Source organism: Pogoniulus pusillus, chromosome 5 (assembly GCF_015220805.1).
Source record: "Pogoniulus pusillus isolate bPogPus1 chromosome 5, bPogPus1.pri, whole genome shotgun sequence".
Lineage (NCBI taxonomy): Eukaryota > Metazoa > Chordata > Aves > Piciformes > Lybiidae > Pogoniulus > Pogoniulus pusillus.
In genome coordinates, this window is record NC_087268.1 from 18,846,081 (window position 1) to 18,871,990 (window position 25,910).

At 45.7% G+C, this 25,910-nt stretch overlaps 1 protein-coding gene across 2 annotated transcripts in view; it reads right to left on the bottom strand.

Moving 5' to 3' along the window:
* Positions 1 to 1,293: 1,293 nt before the first annotated feature.
* The window catches only part of LOC135175363 (tumor necrosis factor receptor superfamily member 1A-like), a 32,094-nt gene continuing 7,477 nt past the window's right edge, over positions 1,294 to 25,910 (bottom strand). For both annotated transcript variants that reach the window (XM_064143397.1, XM_064143396.1), the window contains 9 exons: positions 12,174 to 12,375; positions 11,774 to 11,902; positions 11,125 to 11,268; positions 8,774 to 8,855; positions 8,392 to 8,459; positions 7,540 to 7,662; positions 7,174 to 7,211; positions 5,710 to 5,869; positions 1,294 to 3,080 (listed from right to left, as the gene is read on the bottom strand). In XM_064143397.1, the coding sequence (XP_063999467.1) occupies positions 2,779 to 3,080; positions 5,710 to 5,869; positions 7,174 to 7,211; positions 7,540 to 7,662; positions 8,392 to 8,459; positions 8,774 to 8,855; positions 11,125 to 11,268; positions 11,774 to 11,902; positions 12,174 to 12,354 (1,227 nt within the window). In that variant the 5' untranslated portion in view covers positions 12,355 to 12,375 and the 3' untranslated portion in view covers positions 1,294 to 2,778. The remainder of the gene's footprint in view (positions 3,081 to 5,709; positions 5,870 to 7,173; positions 7,212 to 7,539; positions 7,663 to 8,391; positions 8,460 to 8,773; positions 8,856 to 11,124; positions 11,269 to 11,773; positions 11,903 to 12,173; positions 12,376 to 25,910) is intronic.

The following is a 25,910-nucleotide window of genomic DNA, read 5'->3' on the forward strand; positions in this document are numbered from 1 at the left end:
AAGGGTGAGAGGGGATTTAGTAAGTGTTTATAAGCACCTGAGGGCTGGCCAGGAGTGGGGGGGACAGGCTCTGCTCACTTGCTCCCTGGGATAGGACAAGGAGCAATGGGTGTAAGTTGCAGCACAAGAGTTTCACCTCAACACAAGGGGGAACTTCTTTCCTGTAAGGGTCCCAGAGCACTGGAACAGGCTCTGGGATCTCTGCTAGATTGTGTGGTACTGCTCTGGCAGGGAGGTTGGACTCGATGATCTCCTTGGGTCTCTTCCAACCCTTAACATCCTGTGAACAGGTCTTATGAGGAGCAGCTGAGGGAACTGGGGTTGTTTAGTCTGGGGAAAAGGAGGCTGCAGGGGAGATTTCACTCTCTACAACTACCTGAAAGGAAGTCACTTCTTCACTGAATTGTAGAATCCACCAGGTTGGAAGAGACCTCCAAGATCATTCAGTCCACCCTAGCACCCAGACCTGTCCAACTACACCATGGCACTAAGTGCCTCAGTCAGGCTTTACTTCAACACCTCCAGGGACGGCAACTCCACCACCTCCCTGGGCAGCCCATTCCAATGCCAATCACTCTCTCTGGCAACAACTTCCTCCTCACATCCAGCCTAGACCTCCCCTGGCACAACTTGAGACTGTGTCCCCTTGTTCTATTGCTGGTTGCCTGGCAGAAGAGACCAACCCCCACCTGGCTATAGCCTCCCTTCAGGTAGTTGTAGACAGCAATGAGATTACCCCAAAGCTTCCTCTTCACCTGGCTAAAGGACTTCAGTCCCTGGCTTTGTCACTGACTGTCATGACCTTCCAAGTTTCAAGTTTTCTCATTGGTGGAGTAGGAATGGTCCGTCCTTCTTTAATAAAGTGCTTGGTTCCTCAGACAAAAACACATTCTGTAAGATTAGCATTATAGTATAATCTATTATTATTATTATTCTTTTAATATAATTTACTCCATTAAAAGCTAAATACAAGTCAAACCAACTCATTGTATGTGGTTTTAAAAACTCTCTTTAAACATACATTTCCTTTAACTCCCTAATATCTGAGAAGATCCTTAAACAGGATCTAATTTCAGTGATAATTCCTGAGGGCAGCTAAAATTTACATAGAAAAGGTCATTAAACTTGTGGGTAGTTTTTTGTTTTTTTTTTTTTTTTAATTCACAAGGCCATCAAGCTAATCACTCTTGCAGCCCACTCTTGCAACCTTGGCAGGTTAATCCCCTTTCTCTGGTCTCACTCAGAGTCACAGAAAAGAAACTGATGTGGACAAAACCAGAACAGAAGCAGAGGTAAAAAAAGATTAATTCTAATTCATAGCAATTAGTGCATTTACAATAGAAAATTTCTCTCTAGTAAAGGGATGAGAGACTAAAAAAGAATCCACATAACCAATGCGTGGACAACCTGCGCCTGGTGCAGGCTAATTGAATTTTGCTACTTCTGCTTCACCCAAGGTAATACCCATGAGAAAGTGATGATAAGAGCCTGGAGATGGTATTGAATAGCTCTCACACCTAAGCAGCAATCACAGAATGCAGTCCAGGAAGTAGTGTAAAGTTATTCAACAGTTCCTAAATATATACATGTATATATACACATACATAGTCCCACTTGCAGTTAGACCAGATTCAGTGAATCAAAGAGATAAGTAGGTAGACACAAGCCTGCCAACCTGCATACAAGCATAGATTTGCAGAGGCACTTGCACTACCAGGTACACAGGTACCTTCCCGCCCAGGCAGACACACACACACATTCCTTTCCCCTCTGCAGCTGGACAAACAGACAGGCAGGTGTTTTGTTAGTGCCATCTTACATGGGTTTTAGATATAGAAAAATAACTTGACAAAAAAAAGCACCAACCCTCTCATCTGACTCAGTGGCTGAGAATCATTATTCCTGAACCTCAGGGAAATGGGGGCATGGAAAGGATAACATACTCCTATTTCTCAGAGAGCTACCACTTCTGAAGCTCCAGGACTCTTCTGACACAGCGATTGCTAGTTGATACCAAAAGGGGGCAATCCTCTCCTGCTCCCAGAAACAGGCGTGTCCTCCTACCACTTCCTTTAAATCAGATTTAGCTATTAAAAGGCCTCAATGTGAGCCAGTACAACCGTCTGATCTTGCAGAAAAAAGATCTGCAAGAATTGAGCAAGTACTTTACCATCTAACCAAATCACCCTACAACTTTACCCACCACATGGTGGGTGGAGCACCTGTTTCAGCAACAGTTTGTCCATAAAGCAGATGATGATATCATAGAATCATAGAATCAGTCAGGGTTGGAAGGGACCACAAGGATCATCTAGTTCCAACCCGCCTGCCATACCCAGGGACATCCTACCCTAGATCAGGCTGGCCAGAGCCCCATCCAGCCTGGCCTTAAACACCTCCAGGGATGGGGTCTCAACCACCTGCCTGGGCAACCCATTCCAGGCTCTCACCACTCTCATGCTGAACAACTTCCTCCTCACGTCCAGCCTGAACCTACCCAAGTCACTTATCCTGGTCAAAGTGCACAAACCACTTCTTTTATGAGGTGCTTTCCCTCCTTGGGAAAGGAGTTGTTGTAGAGGTCTGTCTTGGCTTAAAGGTGTTCAACTGCACAGTGATTGTGAAGCAATCCTCAACTTTCCTCCAGCATCATCTGCTGCTGTCTCAACCAAGCTGAGGAGTGTTAGAAAAGTAGCAAGATATGGGAAAAGGAGGACAGGAAAGAGAGTTATGATCCTCTCTTAACAGCCATAGTGAGAGCAACTAAAGCAGAATTGATTAAAGATGGCTGTGGAGGCCACAAGGTTGAGGAGAGTTCTCGGTTAGCAAAGCCTCTTGAATAGCTTCGCTGCAGCCACTCAGCTCCATCTGGTTGAGCACACAGCTGATGTGCTCCACAGTTGCCGCATGGCCCATGCTTAGTTGCCACAGTCTAAGCATTTCATACTGGGCATCTCGTAAATGCCGATGCTCCACCTCGATTCGCTCCAGATCATAGTCACTCAGACCCAGACGCCTCACCAACTCTTTCCACCGAGAGAGCGGGACATGATCCACCACAGTGTAGAGAATAGCAGGGTCTGTGAGAAGAGAAAAAATCAACTGTGATGCCAGGTGTTCCTCAAATCCATGCACGACCGGTACGACAAGTCTTACACCAATATGGTGCATAAAGTCAAACAGCATTTATTAAAGCTAAGAGCGATGCTTATATAGTGGCTAATCCAATGTGTATAATTCTGATAGGTTACATAGCAGAAATATGGGCTGTCCACACTCCTAGAGGCAGAGCTGACTCACTGCCCCCCCTAAATCTCCCTCACACAGCTAACTACAGCTAACTTTGTAGCTTCTCAGCCAGCCTTCTCAAGGTTATTTTCTCTGCAGCTGCGCTTTCTTATCAGAATGACCTAACATTACCCTTCCTCTGCTCCTTATTTCAGACTGCTCAATTCTGCCCAAACCGCAACACTGTGAGAACAAGTATCCTGCAGCCTTAAAGAGAATGTGAATAATCCAGGGCTGGATGGTGCTTCCTATGAGTTATGAGCAGAGCTGAGCACATCTGCTTAGGACCTTGCTGCCACTCATTTCTGCAAAAAGAGTGCTTTTGGTCATCGTGACTGCAGCATTAAGAGTGACAGCACATCACCACGTCTGCTGGTTTAAGGCTCGCTGGAATAATCTAATAAGAGAAATTATTAGAATCATAGAGTCATAGAATCAACCAGGTGGGAAGAGACCTCCAAAATCATACAGTCCAACCTAGCACCCAACCCTGTCCAGTCAACCAGACCATGGCACTAAGTGCCTCAGCCAGGCTTTGCTTCAATACCTCCAGGGACAGCGACTCTACCACCTCCCTGGGCAGCCCATTCCAATGCCAATCACTCTCTCTGTGAAGAACTTCCTCCCTACATCCAGCCTAGACCTCACCCGGCACAACTTGTGACTGTGTCCCCTTGCTCTCCTGCTAGTTCTCTGGCAGAAGAGAACAACCCCCACCTGGCTACAACCTCCCTTCAGATAGTTGTAGACAGCAATGAAGTCACCCCTGAGCCTCCACTTCTCCATGCTCCCTCAGCCTCTCCACACAGGGCTGTGCTCCAGGCCTCCAGCTTTGTTGCCCTTCTCTGGACACGTTCCAGTATCTCAACAGCTCTCTTGAATTGAGAAGCCCAGAACTGGACACAGTGCTCAAGGTGTGACCTGACCATTGCTGAGTACAGGGGAAGAATAACCTCCCTTGTCCCACTGGCTGCACTGTTCCTGATCCATGCCAGGATGCCATTGGCTCTCTTTGCCACCTGGGGACACTGCTGCCTCATATTCAGCTACTATCTACCACTACCCTCAGATCCCTTTCTTCCTGGCTGCTTTCCAGCCACTGTCACCAGCCTGTGGTGCTGCATCGGGTTGTTGTGGCCAAAGTGCAGAACCCTGCAGTTGGCCTTGTTAATTCTCATCCCATTGGCCTCTGCCCATCCATCCAGCCTGTCAAGGTTCCTGTGCAGGGCTCTCCCACCCTCCAACAGATCCACACCTGCTCCTTGCTTGGTGTCATCTGCAAACTTACTGATGTTGGACTCAATCCCCTCGTCCAGATCATCAGGAAAGATTTTGAACAGGACTGGGCCCAGTACTGATCCCTGGGGAACACCACTACTGACTGGCTGCCAACTGGATGTGGCACCATTTACAACCAATTCAATCCTTGGTGGTAATAGAATAATGACAAGAAAATCTATATCATTCATTGGTTTGCTAAAAGTGATAAAAAAGTTAAAGTGTAAATAATTCTGCCCTTTTTGCTTCTGAATGCTTGTTCCTTTTGGATCTATTCGCTTCTCTCTCTAATCTCTTCCACTAATCTTGGCTAACAGATAACAGAGGAGGCTCCGAGGTGACCTTATTGTGGCCTTCCACTATCTGAAGGGGGCCTACAAAAAAGCTGGGAAAGGACTTTTTAGGCTCTCAGGGAGTGACAGGACTAGGGAGAATGGAGCAAAGCTGGAGGTGGGTAGGTTCAGACTGGCCGTGAGCAGGAAGCATTTAATCATGAGAGTGTTGAGAGCCGGTAATGAGTTGCCCAGGGAGGCGGTTGAGGCCTTGTTTAAGGCCAGGCTGGATGAGGCTGTGGGCAGCCTGCTCTAGGGTAGGGTGTCCCCGGCCATGACAGGGAGACTGTCCTTCCAACCCTGGACTCATTCTATGATTCTATATGAGCCTTGCTGGTTGTTTTCTGTCTGGGAGAAATAAAGAGGGTGGCATTGTTCCCTTCTGGGCTTCTTTTGTTTGTCTAGGAGGGGATTTGGATTGTTTGTATTAAATTGTAACCATATGTAAATGTATTGTATATCTACACTTGTAAAGCCAGCTTTGCTGTAAATATAGCTTCATCTTCCAAGCTGTCTGAACTGGCCCGGTAAATTTCAATTGCGGGGTGGGGGGAAGTTCCTCAACCCAGTACACCACATCTGACAATCTATTGTGATCGTAGGCAAAAGGGACAATAGAAATGCCTTGCAGAGATGTTTAGCACATAGAGCCTCACAGCCTCTAGGCATGCTTCTGCCATTGTACTGTGCCATGCATGAAGTATGCACGCAGGTCATGTACACTGGGTAAGGTCTCTCCGACATCCTCCCAGCATCACCTGCATAATCACATTCTCATTTGCTTAGAGAAGGTAGGAGGAGTTTCACTTACTGTCTGGAAGCTGTGTCTTCCTGGCAGGGCTGATACAGTCTGGTAGCCCATGTGAACTTTGCAGCGAAGGTGCAGTTGTTGGTGTTGCATTCACTATGATTTCTGTTTCCTTCTGGGACTCAGCAAGAAGGATGGAAATTTCATTTCTTTTCACTTCAACCTGAAAGACACGTTTTGTTAGGCCAGAACCACCTGCAGCAGCACAATGCCCCTGTCTCATGTAGGAACCACTAGGTTTATATACTAAAATACACCCAAGATTGGTGGGGACCAGCTTCTGAGGTTTTCATTTTTCCTATACATCGTGTCTGAGTAGAAGGCAGCAAACATTTCTTTTCAGCAGAGCCCAAGGAGTTTTAGCTCACTTTTGGCATAAAAAAAAAACCAGTATTCTGGAAAAAAAGATTTCTTTACAAAATCAAGTAAGCCCAGGACTTGAAATCATGACTATTCTAGAACCTCTTGTGGTGGTTTGTGTGTTACCCGCCCCCCACACTTTGAGAATCACCCCAACTAGACTCAGCTGGCTCTGGAAATTTGAATGAATATTTACAGCATAGCTCAATAGACAAGCAGGTATTTACAGTATATACATTTATATACAGAAATATACAAGGTAAGAGGTAATACAGAAACACAACAGCCCTCCCAGAAACCTGAGTTCCCAGGAGGGGCTCCCAACCGCCCTTCCACCTTCTCCCACCCCTCTCAACATTACCCCAGTCCCAAGGAGGAATGGAGGTTTGGCCAGGGGCTTAGGAAGCAAAGTGGATTAATCAGAGATATGGCAGAGAGGCTAGAGAGAAATGCAGCCCTGAGCTCCCAAGCAGAAGAAGTGTCTTATCTATGTTTGAATTCTTGTTCTTATACCTCTCAGCAAGCCTATGAGTGAGGTAGACATCAGCACTGTTGCTCTTTCACAGCCTGTGATCTAATCCTTCTCACCAAAACATTCTAGCTAGCTTCAAACTAGCACAGCCCCACACCCCACTTTTGGCATCAGCCTTCTCTTGTAAGGCTGTGGAAACCCCACCTCAACTACTGCTTTGTCCCTCTTAACTGCAGAACAACACTGGATCAGAGAGAATACTGTAAAGTAGCACTGAGAGGCATGAGAGAGTCAGGACCTGCAGTAATGTAACATTAGTTAAACCCTCCATACTTGGGGCATATACGGAAGAAAAGGGATTAAGGTCCAGCTATCTGGGGGGGGGGAGGGGGGAAATATGCATCCAGAAAGAAAAAAGAGCAAAAACCCAGGAGTTTGAAAAGCATTATATAGAAGAGGAGAAGTAAACTGTGAGTGGCTCCAGCCTCTACAGGAAAAGACTTGTGAATTAAACAGCCCTATTACTTAAAATACAAGGCCTGGAAATAACCCATGGGGGAAAATATTCCTCTGGATTTCAGATTAACTTAGTTGAAAGCATAAGGAAAGCTGTTATACCCATCAGTCTTGCTTACCTCAGATACCAGCTCCTTAGTTGGTTGTGGCAAAGAAACTTTAAAAAAAAAAAAACAAAAAGTAAACAGGAAAGTAGAAATTATTTTCACTTCCTCCAATCCCAGAGAAAAGAGGAAAAGCATCTATCACAGTCCTGCCCTAAAAAACATTTTACAGCCATGAGCTCACATGCACATTCAGTCACAGCTATGAGCATGGATGCAGAGTTGTAAGAACTGCACCAGTAAGTTCAGCTGTTGAGTTCTCGTGTTCCTCTGGCCTTACAGCAGAGTAATAGGATCCCACTTTTTTTCCCCCAAACATGCACAAACAGAGAGAATGATGTCTATCCTGATTAAAATCACTGCATATGCTGCTGTACTCACCACAGGAGTATAAAGATGATAGTATGCCATTTTGCTGCATCAGCTTCACTACTTTATTTACAATGTAGAGGACAAAGATTACTCCAAATATTGCAACAATGGGGCCAAGGATAAGGTTCCCATCTGGACAAAAGGAAGACAGAAATGACTGAGAAAGGAGAACCTAACTGCTAGAGAAAGAACAGCAAATGCAGATGTGCAAACGGTAGGGAGAAAATGAATAATGGTTTGAGAGAATGGAGGAAAAAACACTTTACAAAAGGCATTATCAGAACAAAATCTCACACTTATAAGATCTGGCTGTCCCTCAGATGCCTTAATCATAGAATCATAGAATCAACCAGGTTGGAAGAGACTTCCAAAATCATCCAGTCCAACCTAGCACCCAGCCCTATCCAGTCAACTAGACCATGGCACTAGGTGCCTCATCCAGGCTTTTCTTGAACACCTCCGGGGACAGTGACTCCATCACCTCCCTGGGCAGCCCATTCCGCGCTCTCTGGCAACAACTTCCTCCTAACATCCAGCCTAGACCTCCCTTGGCACAGCTTGAGACTGCGTCCCCTTGTTCTGTTGCTGATTGCCTGGCAGAAGAGCCCAACCCCCACCTGGCTACAGCCTCCTTTCAGGTAGTTGTAGACAGCAATGAGGTCACCCCTGAGACTTCTCCAGGCTGCACATGCCCAACTCCCTCAGCCTCTCCTCACAGGGCTGTGTTCCAGGCCTCTCACCAGCTTCATTGCCCTTCTCTGGACCCGTTCCAGTACTTCAACATCTCTCTTGAATTGAGAAGCCCAGAACTGGACACAGTATTCAAGGTGTGGCCTGACCACTGTTGAGTGCAGTACTTACTCAGCCCGGATGAAGTTGGTGAGGTAGTCACTGGGCTGTGACACTGCAAGCATTCTTCTTCAATGCAGCTGAAAGAGCAAACCAGAGGCAGGAGGGCATGAAGCTGAATACCAGCCATTTACAAAAATCCAAAGTAACAGGCAAGGCAAGATGAGCATGCAATGCAATGTGGCTAGTGACTTCAGGTTCACAGTGGGCTGATGCCTACAAAGAGAAGATTAGGGATGGCAGAGGGAAGACTCAATTGTCCCAGAAAGGCAGAATGTTGTAGATATGTCAGGATGGTCAGAGTCTTGAGAAAAATTTCCTGTCCCTGAGGGACTTGTGTCTCCTGTCTCTCCTAACTCAGTGGAGGGGCATATAGAGAAAAAAAAAATCTCACCTGTTGCAAGGCTTGCAAACATTACTAAGTGTCAGGAAGAATCCAGGCTTACACCTGCAAATCGTGTCTCTGTCCTTTGAACCTGTATAGAAAAGAAAAAATGGTTGCCATATCTGGACAGAGAATAAAACAGAAAGAGAAAATCCACTCCAAGACAGAAGGAAGGTTATCTCTCTTTAGAGCCTGGGAAACTGCTACTGAAGACTCATAGAATCAACCAGGTTGGAAGAGACCTCCAAGATCATTCAGTCCAACCTAGCACGCGGCCCTGTCCAATCAACTACACCATGGCACTAAGTACCTCAGCCAGGCTTTGCTTGAACACCTCCAGTGACAGTGACTCCACTACCTCCCTGGGCAGCCCATTCCAATGCCAATGACCTTCTCTGGCAAGAACTTCCTCTGAACATCCATCCTAGACCTCCCTTGGCACAACTTGAGACTGTGTCCCCTTGTTCTCTTGCTGGTTGCTTGGCAGAAGAGACCAACCCCACCTGGCTACAGCCTCCTTTCAGGTAGTTGTAGACATCAATGAGGCTCATTGCTCAGCCTCCTCCAGGCTGCACACCCCCAGCTCCCTCAGCCTCTCCACACAGGGCTATGTTCCAGGCCTCTCACCAGCTTCATTGCCCTTCTCTGGACATGTTCCAGTACCTCAACATCTCTCTTGAATTGAGGAGCCCAGAACTGGACACAGTACTCAAGGTGTGGCCCGACTAGTGTTGAGTACAGGGGAAGAATAACCTCCCTTGTCCTACTGGCCACACTGTTTCTGATCCAGGCCAGGATGCCATTGGCTCTCTTGGCCACCTAGGGACACTACTGCCTCATGTTCAGCTACTCTCTACCGGTACCTCCAGGTCCCCTTCTTCCTGGCTGCTATCCAGCAGATAAAAAGAAGAGAAAAAATATTCAGTCTATGTTTGAGGACAGGGCTGGAGGAAGATAAAAATATGACAAAATAAGGATGCCACTATCCTGATAGGTCAGGGACCTCTGCAGACATTTCGAAAGGGATTAAAATTACACTGCAGCTGAAATTGGTCTATTGAATAACGATATCTCTAATGCAAAAGCAGGGAAAGTCATTTGAGTTCAACTGGGACAGGAAGGGGAAATTACATTAGTCAGGCAAAGATGAGGAAGAAGTGGTCTCTAATCAGCTGGGACTGGTGAGGAAGTCAGTTCTGGGCAGAGATAAAACAGTTCAAGCCATAGGACACATATCCACTTTTGCTATGAGTGGAAGAGCTAAGACGTGAAAGAGCTATTGTATCTAAGCAAGTCGCAGTGTAGAGATGGAGTAAAACAGGTGCGGGAAGGAGTGGACAAGAACAGTGCTGGAAGGACATAAAGTTGCATGATGGCAGGAAAAAGCTGTGCTAAAACAAGCAGCATGCATTCTGTAGCAAGACGGGGACACAATCAAAGCAGTTCTACATCAACCGTGAGGGAGGAAATTGCTCAAGGGCACTGAACAATGATGACCCTTGAGGATAAGTCAAAGTGTGGAAACTGTGACAGAGGAAGATTACTGAGCACCAGAGGGAACAGCACAGCCACAACTGAGGCAGCAAACCTCACACTAGGCAGGGTAAGAGATGAGAAAGAATCAGGAGAAGCAGAAGGGATAGCTTCAGAATAACACAGTAAGGAGCTTTTAGTGGACATGAGCAGAATTAAATTACAGCACAAAGTGGAGAGCAGCAAGCAGCATTTAGTTAAGATATTCAATTCTTGACTAGAGATGAGGCAGCTGGGAGAGCTCCCTAGATGCCTGCAGCATTTCCTGGTCACACTCAATGCCACTGAGTACAGCTCAGCATTACTTGAGCAGCTCTTTATTTAAAACACTGCACAGTATGCTGTGGTGGCTCAGTAACTGAAGAGCAGTTCAGCTGAGCACTTGGACCAGCAGTATTTTCAGCAATTATACTCCAAGTACTTGCAGCAGTTGATGAGGGAAATGCAGTGTGCATCAGGAGAAGACAGAAAATGAAGGTATGGGGGAAGTCTGCTCTAGAGCATAAAGACGTGTCAGTACGCACGAGGAGGAGTTAACAAAACTAAGTAGAAAATACCTCTTTCCAACAGCCAAAACTGAGAAATCATTCAAGGACAAACGGAAGGTAGAAATTGTGATAGAATTTAGGGATTGATGCCAAGGCAGGCAAAAAATGGTATTTTTTTCTGGGGAAAGAGGGAAGACAAAACCAAGAGACAAAACCAAGAGTTGTTCCAAAACTCCAATCACTTCAGGGCAATACATTGCAGCATTGAAATGAAATGAACAGAGGGCTGTTAACATCTACTCTAGTATAATACATCTGTACTGTTCATGCCATACTCACAGCTGGCAATAATCCCATTGACACACGAGCTACAGTTTCTACACTGGAAGAGATCAAATGGGCCAATTTGATATTGATTCTTCTGACAGCCACATACGGTATCTTGCTTTGGGGTGCAGGGGCTCTCTACTATCTGTTGTAATTCTGAGGAAAGAAAGAAGCAATTATTCCAGCTTCCTCCTTTACTTCCAGCTGAGAGCACTGTTACAATGACAGATACTGTCATCCCAAATTCTACCCAGAAAAAGGCTGATATAGCCTGCATACTATATCTGAGACTAATAATTTGTGTCCCCAATGCCTTCCCATGCACTGTTCTTCTGCCCATTCAGCTGCTTACTCTTATCATAGAATCAACCAGGTTGGAAGAGATCTCCAAGATCAGCCAGTCCAACCTATCACCCAGACCTGTCCAATCAACTAGACCATGGCACTAAGTGCCTCAGCCAGGCTTTTCTTCAACACCTCCAGGGACAGCAACTCCACCACCTCCCTGGGCAGCCCATTCCAATGCCAATCACTCTCTCTGTCAAGAACTTCCTCCTAACATCCAGCCTAGACCTCCCCCGGCACAACTTGAGATTGTGTCCCCTCCAGCTCATCTCCTCTAACTACCACCCATTTCACTCAGGTCCTATAGATACCTCACCTGTACGGCAATGTGTACACGGGAAGCATTTAGACATTGTGTTATCAACAGCTGTAAATGTGCCATTAGGACATGGAGGACAGACAGGAGTCTGGTCAGGCCGATCACAGTCTTTTTCCTTGTAGGTACCTGCAAGAATATCATTGAACAGAGCTCTAAGAGGAAAGCAAATGCATTGTACAAGGGAGGCTGGGAATCACTGATCCCTCAAAGAAACCCTGGTAGTTGATGGTGTAATGATCAAGTATACAGAGACAAGGAGTAAGAATTTAGCTGGGTAGGGATAGGTACCAAGGAAAGGGAGCATTGATGTAGCTGTAGGACAGAGACAGTTGAGGAGTGCAGGACAAGAAAATGCCTCTAAGGTGAAGGTCACTATTACTGTACTTATTTTACATACCTGCATGGCATCTCATGCAGCAGTGGGTCTTTCTGGGATGTAGGTATTGCCCCAGTTGACACTGCACCTGCCTCTTTTCTTTTCTCAAGATGTTAGGGGGGTCTTTTCCATCAAAAGCTACCTGATGGACTTGCAGTGTGTATGGCACTGGAGTAATTTCTACAGACTCCTTTGTCAACATGCAAACAAATGTGAGGACAACCTGTAAATACAGAGGGAGAGGGAGAAAGAGGCAGAGAATCAAGGTGAGAAAACATTTTATCTCCTTGCAGACTGCACAGCTGACTTCAGCACTGCCAATTAAATCTTGTTTTAACAGTGAGTTCAAATGACTTGATTGGTTCTGATACCAGGACCCTTTTCTGACCAAAGCAGGGAGGGAAACTGCTTACCAAAAAAAACCCAAATCTTCAACAAACCCATCCCTGTCATCTGTATTTGTATATAAAGCAAACACAAACTGGTTGTATATATATCAAGTATGTCCTGTGATGTGCAATGTATAGAAAGAATGCCTTGAAAATGCTGCAGCTTGCATAGGAAGCAAAGGAACGCTTTATTAAGGCAGGTAATAAGACTGTTCATTTAGAGACAGTTCAAGAGAGAAGAACGTATCTGGTACTTGCAGTTCTACTAAATAAATAAACCAGATGGGAATCTTGGAATAAGAAGGCAGAGGAGAAGCTAGAATAGAATCATAGAGTCAGTCAGAGTTGAAAGGGAACACAAGGATCATCTAGTTCCAATAACCCTGCCATGGCCAGGGACACCCTACCCTAGAGCAGGCTGCCCACAGCCTCATCCAGCCTGGCCTTAAACACCTCCAGGGATGGGGCCTCAACGGCCTCCCTGGGCAACTCATTCCAGGCTCTCACCACTCATGCTGCACAACTTCCTCCTCACGGCCAGTCTGAACGTACCCACCTCCAGCTTTGCTCCATTCCCCCTAGTCCTGTCACTTCCTGACAGCCTAAAAAGTCTTTCCCAGCTTTTTTGTAGGTCCCCTTCAGATACTGGAAGGCCACAAGAAGGGCACCTCGCAGCCTCTTCTGCAGATTGAACAGCCTCAACTCTCTCAGTCTGTCCTCATAGGAATGGTGCTCCAGTCCTCTGAGTATCCTCGTGCCCCTTCTCTGGACACGCTCCAGCATCTCCACATCCCTCTTGTAATAGGGGCTCCAGAACTGGATGCAGTACTCCAGGTGGGGTCTCACCAGAGCAGAGTAGATGGGGAGAATCATTTCCCTCACCTTGCTGGCCACATTTCTCCTGATGCAGCCCAGGATCCGGTTTGCCCTCTGGGCTGCAAGTGCACACTGCTGGCTCCTGTTTAGCTTCTCGTCCACCAGCACCCCCAAGTCCCTCTCCTCAGGGCTGCTCTCCAGCCAGTCTTCAACTAGCCAGTCACCTCAACCACCCATTCCAGGCTCTTACCACTCTCAAACTGCAGCTGTTAGTACCGTCTGAAAAATATGTACTTTTTTATTTTCTTTTTTTTAAGTTCCTTTCAGAGTTACTCACTGCTTTTCATAGCAAAGATTATTGTTGTCAATCATTTTAAGAGAAATATTAAAGCTAGCATGGCCACAGTATGACTTTAAGAGTGTGAGTGTGTGTACACACACAGAGGAAAAAACAGCAGTACAAAATGTTGAAAGAACAGCCTGCACCCATAACTGAAGGACACTATTCCCTGGATATTGTTTTCAGGACACACTATTCCGAGCAGTGAATTTGAGAAATATGCTGTTTATGTCATGGCCAAAATGTCTCCACTGTGGTCATACCACAACACAGATGACTCATTAGCAAAAGAGCCTGCACCAGGAGGGTAACAAGACTGCAGCATCTGACAAGTAACAATTCCTTTGCCTGTTGGCACAGCAAAAAACCGAAACCCTAGGCACATATTTCAAACACAAAATAACAAAAAGTGATTTAAAAAAAATAACAACAAAACAATAAAAATGCAACAAAAGAAAGCGGAAAAAAATCCCCAAACCAAACCCAACCAAACTAACAAAAAACCCAAACCCAAACAAACAATAAACCCAAATCACCAGGAAACATCATGGCCCAAGATTTATGGAGCATGAAACCAGCAAGTTTCTCCAGCAAAGGCCCACCCCAGCTGATGACTCCCAAAAAGCATATGATGGACTTGTCCAAAACCTAGTTTGTATATAGTGCCATGAAGAACCCCAGCAGTGCCAGGAAGAATTGGCAGCCAGCTTCCCTTGTTATCTGCAATGCACTCTAGTGATCCTGGTGTGATGTTTTAGGTGTTACCTGCCCCCCTACTCTTATGAAATCACCCAGACTAGACTCAGCCAAGCTGGAAACTACAGAATAAAGGTTTATATTTACAGTTTAGCACAATATACAAGCAGGTATTTGAAATATCTACAGTTACAGACAGAAATACACAAGTTTAAAAGGTAATACAGAAACACAGCAGCCCTCCCAGAAACCAGAGTCCCCCAGCACAATCCACTCCTGTCTATTTTACTCAGAGTATTTCTGAAAACTATCTGATATAACACAATATTTACAACAATGAATATCAGAAGTTCAGTTCACACTTACGCTAGTTTGAGCCTAGCTGGTCTATTTTGGTAAGAAGAATTAGATGATAGGCTGTGAAATAGAAACAATGGTGATGTCTGCTGCACTCATAGGCTTGCTGAGATGGATAAAACCAAGAACACAAACATAGGTAAGAGCTCTCTGGCATTGGGGATGCACTTCTCTGTCTAACCTGTTGTCTGTGTGACTGATCCCTCTGCTTCCTAACACCCTTGGCCAATTCTCCAAGCTTACCTTGAGCATAAGGCAAAGTCTGGGATAAGGTGGAAGGGCTGTCTATAGCTGTATAGATTGTAAATACCTGCTTGTTTATTGTGCTAAGCTGTAAATATAAAGCTTCATTCTTAATTTCCAGATTGGATGAGTCTAGTTTGGATGATTTCATAAGTGGAGGGGGGCAGGTAACACCCAAACCACCACAACACTTCATTCCAGCTATCCTGGATGTAGGTGATTCAAAAGCTCAGAAAACAGTAAACAGTTTGTCTCCTCACAGATGAGATGAGAACAGGGACTCCCAGGTGACACTGGGTTTTTGCTCACGTCACGTGCTAGCACACCTGGACAGACCATTTGGACATATGCATGTTGATGCTTCTAAGTATGTTCTAGGTATCAGACCATGTGAATGCATCAAACTCTGATAAAGTAAAAATTCAGCTCAGTGGAAATGAAGAATTTCCAACAAAGAGCGACTGTGTAAACAAAGAGTTGGGGCTGTTCAGTCTGGAGAAGAGGAGGCTACCAGGTGACCTTCTTGTGGCCTTCCACTATCTGAAGGGGGCCTACAAAAAAGCTGGGGAGAGACTTTTTAGGCTGTCAGGGAGTGACAGGACTAGGGGCAATGGAGCAAAGCTGGAGGTGGGTAGATCCAGACTGGCCGTGAGAAGGAAGCTGTTCAGCATAAGAGTGGTGAGAGCCTGGAATGAGTTGCCCAGGGAGGCAGTTGAGGCCCCATCCCTGGAAGTGTTTAAGGCCAGGCTGGATGAGGCTGTGGGCAGCCTGCTCTAGGGTAGGGTGTCCCTGGCCACGGCAGGGGGGTTGGAACTAGATGATCCTTGTGGTCCCTTCCAACCCTGACTGATTCAATGATTCTATGAAACAGAATTTGCAAGGATTAGATAAAGATGTTTTCATCACACACAACAGATAAGGAGGAACCTTGCTTCTCTGATAAGGAAGCAAATCATCCTACATCAGGCCAATCTCATGGCCCGAACACCAATTATGAAACTTCAGCAAACTGCACAAACTCACTACCAAAGTTCAACCAAAAGACATGATGCTAGATCCTTTAAAGTCCACTAGAGACCTCTTAGAGGGTACCAGAGAGATGTACTGCACATGCATAATAAATATGGTGATTAGTCCCAGGAAATAATCTGAATATGCATGATTATTCCAGGAAATCTAATGTATATGCATGTGTTTCAGAAAGAAAAAGTGGCTACTGTATCTCATTGGTGTGCAAGATCTGAGACATAAGCCCCCTTGCATCCAAACTTATGCAACTTTGAAATAAAATGAATGCGTCCTTCCTGATATTCTACAATGAGCCTCAGGAGGTTTACATATATACAAATTTCCAGCATCAAATCAACTCAGTTTTGCAAATAGATCATAGAATCATAGAATCAGTCAGAGTTGGAAAGGACCACAAGGATCATCTAGTTCCACCCCCCCTGCCATGCCCACGGAAACCCTACCCCCTCACGACTCTCATGCTGAACAACTTCCTCCTCATGGCCACTCTGAACCTATCCACCTACACATTTGCTCCATTCCTCCTAGTCTTGTCACTCCCTGAGAGCTTAAAAAGTCCCTCCCCAGCTTCTTTGGAGGCCCCTTTCAGATATCGGACAGCCACAAGAAGGTCACCTGGGAGCCTGCTCTTCTGCAGACTGAACAGCCCCAACTCTTTCAGTCTGTCCTAATAGCAAAGCTGCTCCAGCCCTCTGAGCATCCTTGTGGCCCTTCTCTGGACACGCTCCAGCATACAGTATCATACAATCTCACATCAAGTTTTACTGCGCTACTTCCCTACATTTTAATGTCGTCCTTTTTTTGAAGGCAATAAGATGCCTAATTGTACTGGCACAACTTCTGCATTCTGTTTCTTTGTGGTTGTGGTTTTTTTTCAGCTAGAAGAGTTATAGCAAAAGCAAACTAAATCAAGGGAGGTAAATAACAATGCTGATACCAGTTTTGTGGCTACAAGCTTAAGAAAGGATATGCAAAATGAGATGACTCCAACAGCTCGACCCTGTCTGGTTTCTCTCGCAAAAGTAAAGCCTTGGGTGAGAAAGATGCATAGAAGCAAGCAACATAAAACCTGTCCAAAGAAGGGCGATGAAGCTGGTGAAAGGCCTGGAACACAAACCCTATAAGGAGAGGCTGAAGGAGCTGGGGATGTTTAATCTGGAGATGAGGCTCAGGGGTGAACACATTGCTGTCTAGAACTACCTGAAAGGAGGCTGTAGCCAGGTGGGGGTTGGTCTCTTCTCCAAGGCAACCAGCAACAGAACAAGGGGACACAGTCTCAAGTTCTGCCAGGGGAGGTCTAGGCTGGATGTTAAACAAGGGGACACAATCTCAAGTTGTGCCAGGGGAGGTCTAGGCTGGATGTTAGGAGGAAGTTGTTGCCAGAGAGAGTGATTGGCATTGGAATGGGCTGCCCAGGGAGGTGGTGGAGTCACCGTCCCTGGAGGTGCTAAAGACAAGACTGGATGAGGCACGTTGATTGGACAGGGCTCGTTGATAGGTTGAACTGGATGATCTTAGAGGTCTCTTCCAACCTGGTTGATTCTATCATTCTATATTCTATGATTCTCTACAACCCTGACAAAGCAAAAATACCATTTTTCAGGGAGCTCTGTCAAACAAAGACATATTTGTTAGACCAGATGAACTGGAAAATGTGAACCACAAATTTAAATAGCTATTGTTTCAGACTTAATTAGGTGACCACAGGAGAAATGCAAGCACTCCAAAAACACCTTAGTAAGAAATAGAACTTGTTTCAGCAGCTGACAGCCTTCAAGATCAATGGCTTGCAAGAAAAGAGGTAACAGATCATCCACACAGATGATCTGACAGAAAAAATGAAAGATCCTCATTCTCTAGCCAGCAACTAATCCCTTGACATGGGAGTATATATGTCCAGCACATAAAACAGGTAAGTCAGCAACAGAAACAGCACAGGAAAGCATGAAAGACCAAGCCAAAACCACACAGAAAATTAGTTAAATGCATCTTTAAAACCAAAAGAAAACAGAAAAGGTGTTTTCAATCTTACAGATTAAGTGAAAATGTATCTATAAGTGTAATGAAACCATATTTAAGACAAGATTAATGACCAAAATCTGAAGAATAGTCACAAACCACAAGTGAAGCGCAAAACCAGTAACTCAGTCTTCCAAAAAACTCATCCACAGGGCAGGAAAAAAAGCCTACTAGCACCATCTTAAGCAGCTCCCCAAGCCATTCAGCAGGATACTAGGGACAGACCTCATAAAATTCAAGAAATAGAATCACAGAATCAACCAGGTGGGAAGAGACCTCCAAGATCATCCAGTCCAACCTAGCACCCAGCTCTGTCCAATCAACAAGACCATGGCACTAAGTGCCTCATCCAGTCTTGTCTTCAATGCCTCCAGCGGCAGCGACTCCACCACCTCCCTGGGCAGCCCATTCCAATGCCAATCACTCTCTCTGAGAAGAACTTCTTTCTAACATCCAGCTTATACCTCTCCAGGCACAACTTTAGACTGCATCCCCTTGTTCTCTTGCTGGTTGCCTTGCAGAAGAGACCAACTCCACCTGGCTACAGCCTCCCTTCACCTGAATGAGGTGACAGCAGTGAGTTCACCCCTGAGCCTCCTCTTCTGCAGGCTGAACACCCCCAGCTCCCTCAGTCTCTCCTCATAGGCCTTGTGTTCCAGGACTCTCATTAGCTGAAATTAAACTGGAATAGAATAAATTAAACTGGAATAGAATAAATTAAACTGGAATAGAATATTTCAGCTGGAAGTGACCTGCAAAATGACTCCCACAACTTGCAGAGAGTTATGAAAGTATCACAGTATCACAGTATCACAGTATCACCAAGGTTGGAAGAGACCTCACAGATCATCAAGTCCAACCCTTTACCACAGTGCCCAAGGCTAGACCATGGCACCAAGTGCCACATCCAACCTTGCCTTGAACTGCCCCAGGGACGACAACTCCACCACCTCCCCAGGCAGCCCATTCCAGTGCCCAATGACTCTCTCAGTGAAGAACTTTCTCCTCACCTCGAGCCGAAATCTCCCCTGGCGCAGCCTGAGGCTGTGTCCTCTCGTTCTGGAGCTGGCCACCTGAGAGAAGAGAGCAAGCTCCCCCTGGCCACAACCACCCTTCAGGTAGTTGCAGACAGCAATAAGGTCACCCCTGAGCCTCCTCTTCTCCAGGCTAAACAACCCCAGCTCCCTCAGCCTCTCCTCGTAGGGCTTGTGCTCGAGGCCTCTCACCAGCCTCGTCGCCCTTCTCTGGACACGCTCGAGCATCTCAGTGTCCTTCCTAAACTGGGGGGCCCAGAACTGAACGCAGTACTCGAGGTGTGGCCTGACCAGTGCAGAGTACAGGGGCAGAATGACCTCCCTGCTCCTGCTGACCACACCATTCCTGATGCAGGCCAGGATGCCACTGGCTCTCTTGGCCACCTGGGCACACTGCTGGCTCATGTTCAGGCAGTTATCAATCAGTACCCCCAGATCCCTCTCTGTCTGGCTGCTCTCCAGCCACTCCGACCCCAGCCTGTATCTCTGCATGGGGTTGTTGTGGCCAAAGTGCAGCACCCTGCACTTCGAGCTATTGAACCCCATCCCACTGGCTGTGTCCCCTTGTTCTGTTGCTGGTTGCCTGGGAGAAGAGACTTACCATCCTTCATCCCATATGACCACCCAAGACCACTGAGAGGGTGGAAGCAGAGCAGAGAATGGGAAGACACCTATGTTAATGAGCTCCAAGAAATAATTGTAATAACCCTACCTCTTATCATGAGTATATATACTTTTGTAACATAAATTGTGGCTTGTGCCAGCATAGGGTGTGTAGGTTTGGTGGAGATAGCCCCCCATCGCCTGGAGCTGTTATAAATATCTGAAGGCTAGGTGTCAAGAGAGATGCGGCAAACTCAGTTGCATCCTGTGATAGGACAAGGGGTAATGGATATAAACTACAGCACAGGAAGTTCCATGTCAGCATGAGGAAGAACTTGTTTACTGTAAGGGTCATGGATCACTGGAACAGGCTCCCCAGAGAGGTTGTGGAGTCTCCTTCTCTGGAGACTTTCAAGACCTATCTGGATGCATTTATGTGCAACCTGCACTAGATTATATGGCCCTGTTCTGAGAGGGGGATTGAACTCAATGATCTATGGAGGTCTCTTCCGACTCCTAACATCCTGTGATCCTGTAGTCGCTGAGCTAATGTCTAAACCAGTTCCAAATTAATAATCTCCAGAATTTAAAACTCATCAATACAAAACATAGAGCTGAAAATGTCAGAATGAAACAATGTTATAAACCCAGATGTGCTGTTAAAATCCAGAGATTAGGAAGTTTGCTCCTTTTTTGTATACACCTCATATATTAACCATTTAATAAACTGTTTCCTTCCACTGCTTGTCTCAAAAGAGGTTTCTATTTTGCTAATTACATTTTTAAACTACAGAACTACCTGCATAAAAAGGAATTACAAGTTATTAGACCTTCTCAAATATGTAATAGACACTTCCCTTTGCTTTAGAGTTCAGCATGGTACAGAAGAATGCACAAGCAATCCACATATGTGTCATCTCTTAGCCTCTTAGAGCCATAGAGTCAGAGTCAGTCAGGGTTGGAAGGGACCACAAGGATCCCTCACAAGTTCCAACCCCCCTGCCGTGGCCAGGGACACCCTACCCTAGAGCAGGCTGCCCACAGCCTCATCCAGCCTGGCCTTAAACACTTCCAGGGATGGGGCCTCAACGGCCTCCCTGGGCAACTCATTCCAGGCTCTCACCACTCATGCTGAACAACTTCCTCCTCACGGCCAGTCTGAACCTACCCACCTCCAGCTTTGCTCCATTCCCCCTAGTCCTGTCACTCCCTGACAGCCTAAAAAGTCCCTCCCCAGCTTTTTTGTAGGCCCCCTTCAGATAGTGGAAGGCCACAAGAAGGTCACCTCACAGCCTCCGCTTCTCCAGACTGAACAGTCCCAACACTCTCAGTCTGTCCTCATAGCAGAGGTGCTCCAGGACACGCTCCAGCACGTCCACATCCTTCTTGTAATGGGGGCTCCAGAACTGGATGCAGTACTCCAGGTGGGGTCTCAGCAGAGCAGAGTAGAGGGAGAGAATCATCTCCATTGCCCTGTTGGCCATGCTCCTGATGCAGCCCAGCATCTGGTTGGCCCTGCAGGCTGCAAGTGCACACTGATGGCTCCTGTTGAGCTTCTCGTCCACCAGCACCCCCAACCCCCTTTCCTCAGGGGTGCTCTCCAGCAACTCACTGTCCAGCCTGGATTTGTGCTTGGTATTGCCCTGACTCAGATGCAGGACCTTGCACTTGGTCTTGCTGAACCTGCTGAGGTTGGCTTGTGCCCACCTCTCCAGCCTGTCCATGTCCCTCTGGATGGCATTTTCTCTTTTGTTACACCTTTAACCTTGTTTCCAGGTACAGCAATAGAACAAGGGGACACAGTCTGAAGTTGTTCCAGGGTAGGTACAGGCTGGATGTTAGGAGGAAGTTCTTCACAGAGAGAGTGATTTCCCATTGGAATGGGCTGCTCAGGGAGGTGGTGGAGGCACCGTCCCTGGAGGTCTTCAAGAAAAGACTGGATAAGGCACTTAGTGCCATGGTCTAGTTGACTGGATGGGGCTGGGTGATAGGTTGGACTGGATGATCTTGGAGATCTCTTCCAGCCTGGTTGATTCTATGATTCTGTTTTCCCTATGTACTCCTTATTTTCACAGTGGAAAATATGGAAATGTTTATATATAATGTGTATGTATATAGATAGATATAATGGCAGTTTATTAAAAATTCATTAATTTATAAAAGTCCAGGTTTATAAAGAACAAGGACAAAATTGTATCTTAATATTTCTGACCCACAAGTGTATTTTCATTTGTGTTGATGTGTGTGGTGATTGCTTTTGAAATCTCCAGTCATGTTCTAAACCTCATCTAAGTGTTGGCTATAAAAGTTCCTTCCTGTATTTGTTTTGTACTTGTCTTCTGCTTGCTTTTATGTGATGCTTCATAGTTCTTGCTTTGGAAGAGATGGAGAGCAGCTGCTGTACTTTCTAAACAGCATTCATGATCTTAGGGCCTGTTGTAGTAGCCTCTGCTCAGTTTTTGCTTTCATTTATTCCTTTTACAAGAGCCACTCACTGATCATCCTTGTTAACCTTTCTCTATATCTTATCTGGGCTAATTTAACTTACATGCTCAGAATTGGGGTCCAAAGCTACAAGCCAAATTCAGTCCTTATCATAGACTCATAGAATCAACCAGATTGGAAGAGACCTCCATGATCATCCAATCCAACATATTATGGATTTATATATTGGCATTACAATACTCAGTTTCATCCTCAGATCTTTTCCTAATAAGTCATAGCATCTGATTGCAACTCTGATTGCTTTCTTCCAACCATACCTGATCAACCTTTTTAATCTGCTTATTCTGATTTCTATTTTTGATGGCTTTCCACTTCTAGCCAAATAAAAGATGCTGGTATCGAGTTTCTGCTCATTTAAGTTCTCACAAGTAATCAGTCTCATCAGTTTTTCACTTTTTCTTAAGTAATCCATTTTCTACACTAACAACATTATTTGGGGTAAACTCAGTTTTGTTATTCCACTCCTTCTTGTCAATTTTATTTAATCACCACAAAGGATCTTTGTTTTCATTTAAGGCAGATGTCTTGTGCTCTCTTCATAACCTTGTGCTCATCCCTGGACAACTGAGTGTTTTCTTTGAGCCCTCAGTAACACAGGCTTTTCTATGGTGGTCCTAGGAACCTGACACTGGAAAACATATCTGAAAGCACTGTTGCTGCATTTCTCTGTTAAAGCAAACAGAAGTGTTTCAGTTTCCACGAGTAGGACTCGGTACGTGACAACTACCTGAAGCCTTAAAAAATTCACCCAGTGAGCCACTGGCGAGGGGCATGAGCACAGCATGGGCAAGTGTTGGAGAAATTCTTGTTAGCAGAGCACACAAGAATTGATAAACAATGAGCAACCCGTTATGGGAATGTCCTTGAATCCATCTTGGGAGTTTAGATAGCAGGCACAGGGTAGCTTCCCCTCACATGCAGCTGCAGGGGGTGGAGTGCAGCTGCAGGTGGGCAGAGTTTAGCCAGCCCCAGAGGCTGACCCTCAGATTGTTATGGTATGCTGACCTATTGATGCCTTACAAGTAACTCTGGACTCTCTGACTGTAACCAATCTTGGTGGAGCCCGCCTATTGCTAGAAGTGCATATAAGTCATTGTATCACGGAAATAAAGTGGATTTGACCATCTAACCATATTGGTGAACAAAGAGTCATCTTCCCATAGCGCTCCACCAGACGTGTTTTCCAACAGGCAAGGACCAAGGACTTGTGCCTAGCTCAGAATCAGTTTGGGATTGAAGGGGGAGTCCCCGACTGAGTCTTCTTGCAGCTTGTGACGGTTTTGGTGTTACCTGCCTCCCCACACTTTGGAAAATCACCCAGACTAGACTCAGAGGCTCTGGAAATTAAAGAATGAAGCTTTATATTTACAGCTTAGCACAATATACAAGCAGGTATTTACAAGCTATACAGCTATAGACAGAAATAGACAAGTTAAAAGGTAATACAGAAACACAGCTCCCCTCCCAGAAACCTGAGTCCCCAGGAGAGGCTCTCAACTACCTTTCCCCCTTCCCCCTACTCCTCTCCTCTACCGCAGATCTTGCCTTATGTTTAAGGTAGTTTTGAGAGTTGGCCAGGGGAGTCAGGAAGCAGATGGATTAGTCACACAGACAGCAGGTTAGGTTAGAGAAGTGCAGCCCACAAAGCCCTGAAAGTGTCTCCCTTATGTATGTTTTTGTTCTTGTTTTTATCCTTCTCAGCAAGTCTATGAGTAAAACAGACATCACCGTTGTTTCCTTTTCGCAGCCTGTAATCTAATTCTCACCAAAACATTCTAGCTAGCTTCAAACTAGCACACAGCTCTTGCTCTGACAGCACTCTGATGCAAGGCTGTACAGATGCAATCTCAAACTCAGCCCTGAACACAGGCAGGCAGTGCCTCAAGTTTCTGAGTTTGGGACTCTGATGTCGCATTCATCACTGCATCCTCTAAGAAGAGATTAATAAGTTATTTTATAGTTATGATCATCTACTGATTTTTCTGCTCTTTATCTCTAATAATATGAAAGATAACCTTCTAACTTTATGTACTCTAAATATATACATACACACACATATTTTATGATGTGAAGTCCACAATCTCTGTACAACTGCCTGAAAGTAGGTTGTAGCCAGGTGGAGTCATAGATTCATAGAATCAACTAGTTTGGAAGAGACCTCAAAGATCATCCAGTCCAATCTAGCACCTAGCCCTCTCCAATCAACTAGACTATGTCACTAAGTACCACATCCAGGCTTTTCTTGAACACCTCCAGGGATGGCGACTGCACCACCTCCTAACATCCAGCCTAGACCTCCCCGGGTCTCTTCTCCCTTGTAAAAAGTGACCGGATGAGAGTTGCTCCAGAGGAGTTTTAGGGGCTATTAGAAAATACTTCTTCACTGAAAAGGTTCACAAACACTGGAACAAGCTCCTCAGGGAGGTCACTGTATCCCCATCTCTAGAGGTGCTTAAAAGAGGCAGAGATGTGTGCTGAGGAACATGTTTTAACACCAGGCTTGGTAAAGTTAAGTAATGGTTGGACCTGATGATCTTAAAAGTCTTTTCCAACCAGAATCATTTAATGAATCTATGAATCTGTCTTGAAAAGATAAATCTGAAGTTTTCTTGGACTTACTTAAGATTTCTACAGCCTTTCTTCATTGTGCCAAAGATATTATCAGTTTTCTGATTTTTAGACAAGACCTAGAATTTCTCCATCTGGTATTCATAAAATGGAAGATCATTTAAAATAGTAGATCTGGTAGTCTTCTTTTGGCTTTTCCAGGTTTAAGTGAACAATGAGGAAAGCTTCCTGTAAATGTTGCTTTAATAGACATTTCTTGCTGTGTAAAGCAGAAGTTCTGGGTTTTGTGCATTTTTTGTGTAGCAAACTAAAAACAAAACAAAGCAAACCTCCAAAAGCTTATGGAAATGGCTGAATCAGTTAAAGAACATAAGGGTAGTCCTGCATTTGTATTTCATTACTCCAAGCATGACCTCTGTTTTCTTCTGAACGTCCAAGCTGGCTAATTTTTCATGACTCATCAAAGAGTCATGAAAAATTGGACCACTAGATGGATGAAGAATTGTCTTGATGGCCGCACCCAAAGATGGCTGTCAATGCATCCATGTCCAAGTGGAGACCAGTGATACATGGAGTCCCTCAGGGATCAGTCCTGGGGCCAGTCTTTTTCAACATCTTTGTGGGTGCCATGGAGAGAGGCATTGAGTGCAGCCTCAGCAAGTCTGCTGACGACACCAAGCTGTGTGGTGCAGCAGACAGGCTGGAGGGAAGAGATCCATCCAGAGGGACATGGACAGGCTGGAGAGATGGGCACAAGCCAACCTCAAGAGGTTCAACAAGACCAAGTGCAGTGCCCTGAGTCTGAGTTGGGGCAATACCAAGCAAAAATTGAGGCTGGGCAGTGAGTGGCTGGAGAGCAGCCTTGAGAAAAGGGAGTTGGGGGTGCTGGTTGACAAGGACCTACAAAAAAGCTGGGGAGGGACTTTTTAGGCTGTCAGGGAGTGACAGGACTAGGGGGAATGGAGCAAAGCTGGAGGTGGGTAGGTTCAGGCTGGCCATGAGGAGGAAGTTGTTCAGCATGAATGGTGAGAGCGTGGAATGAGTTGCCCAGGGAGGCAGCTGAGGCCCCATCCCTGGAGGTGTTTAAGGCCAGGCTGGATGAGGCTGTGGGCAGCCTGCTCTAGAGTAAGGTGTCCCTGCCCATGGCAAGGGGATTGGA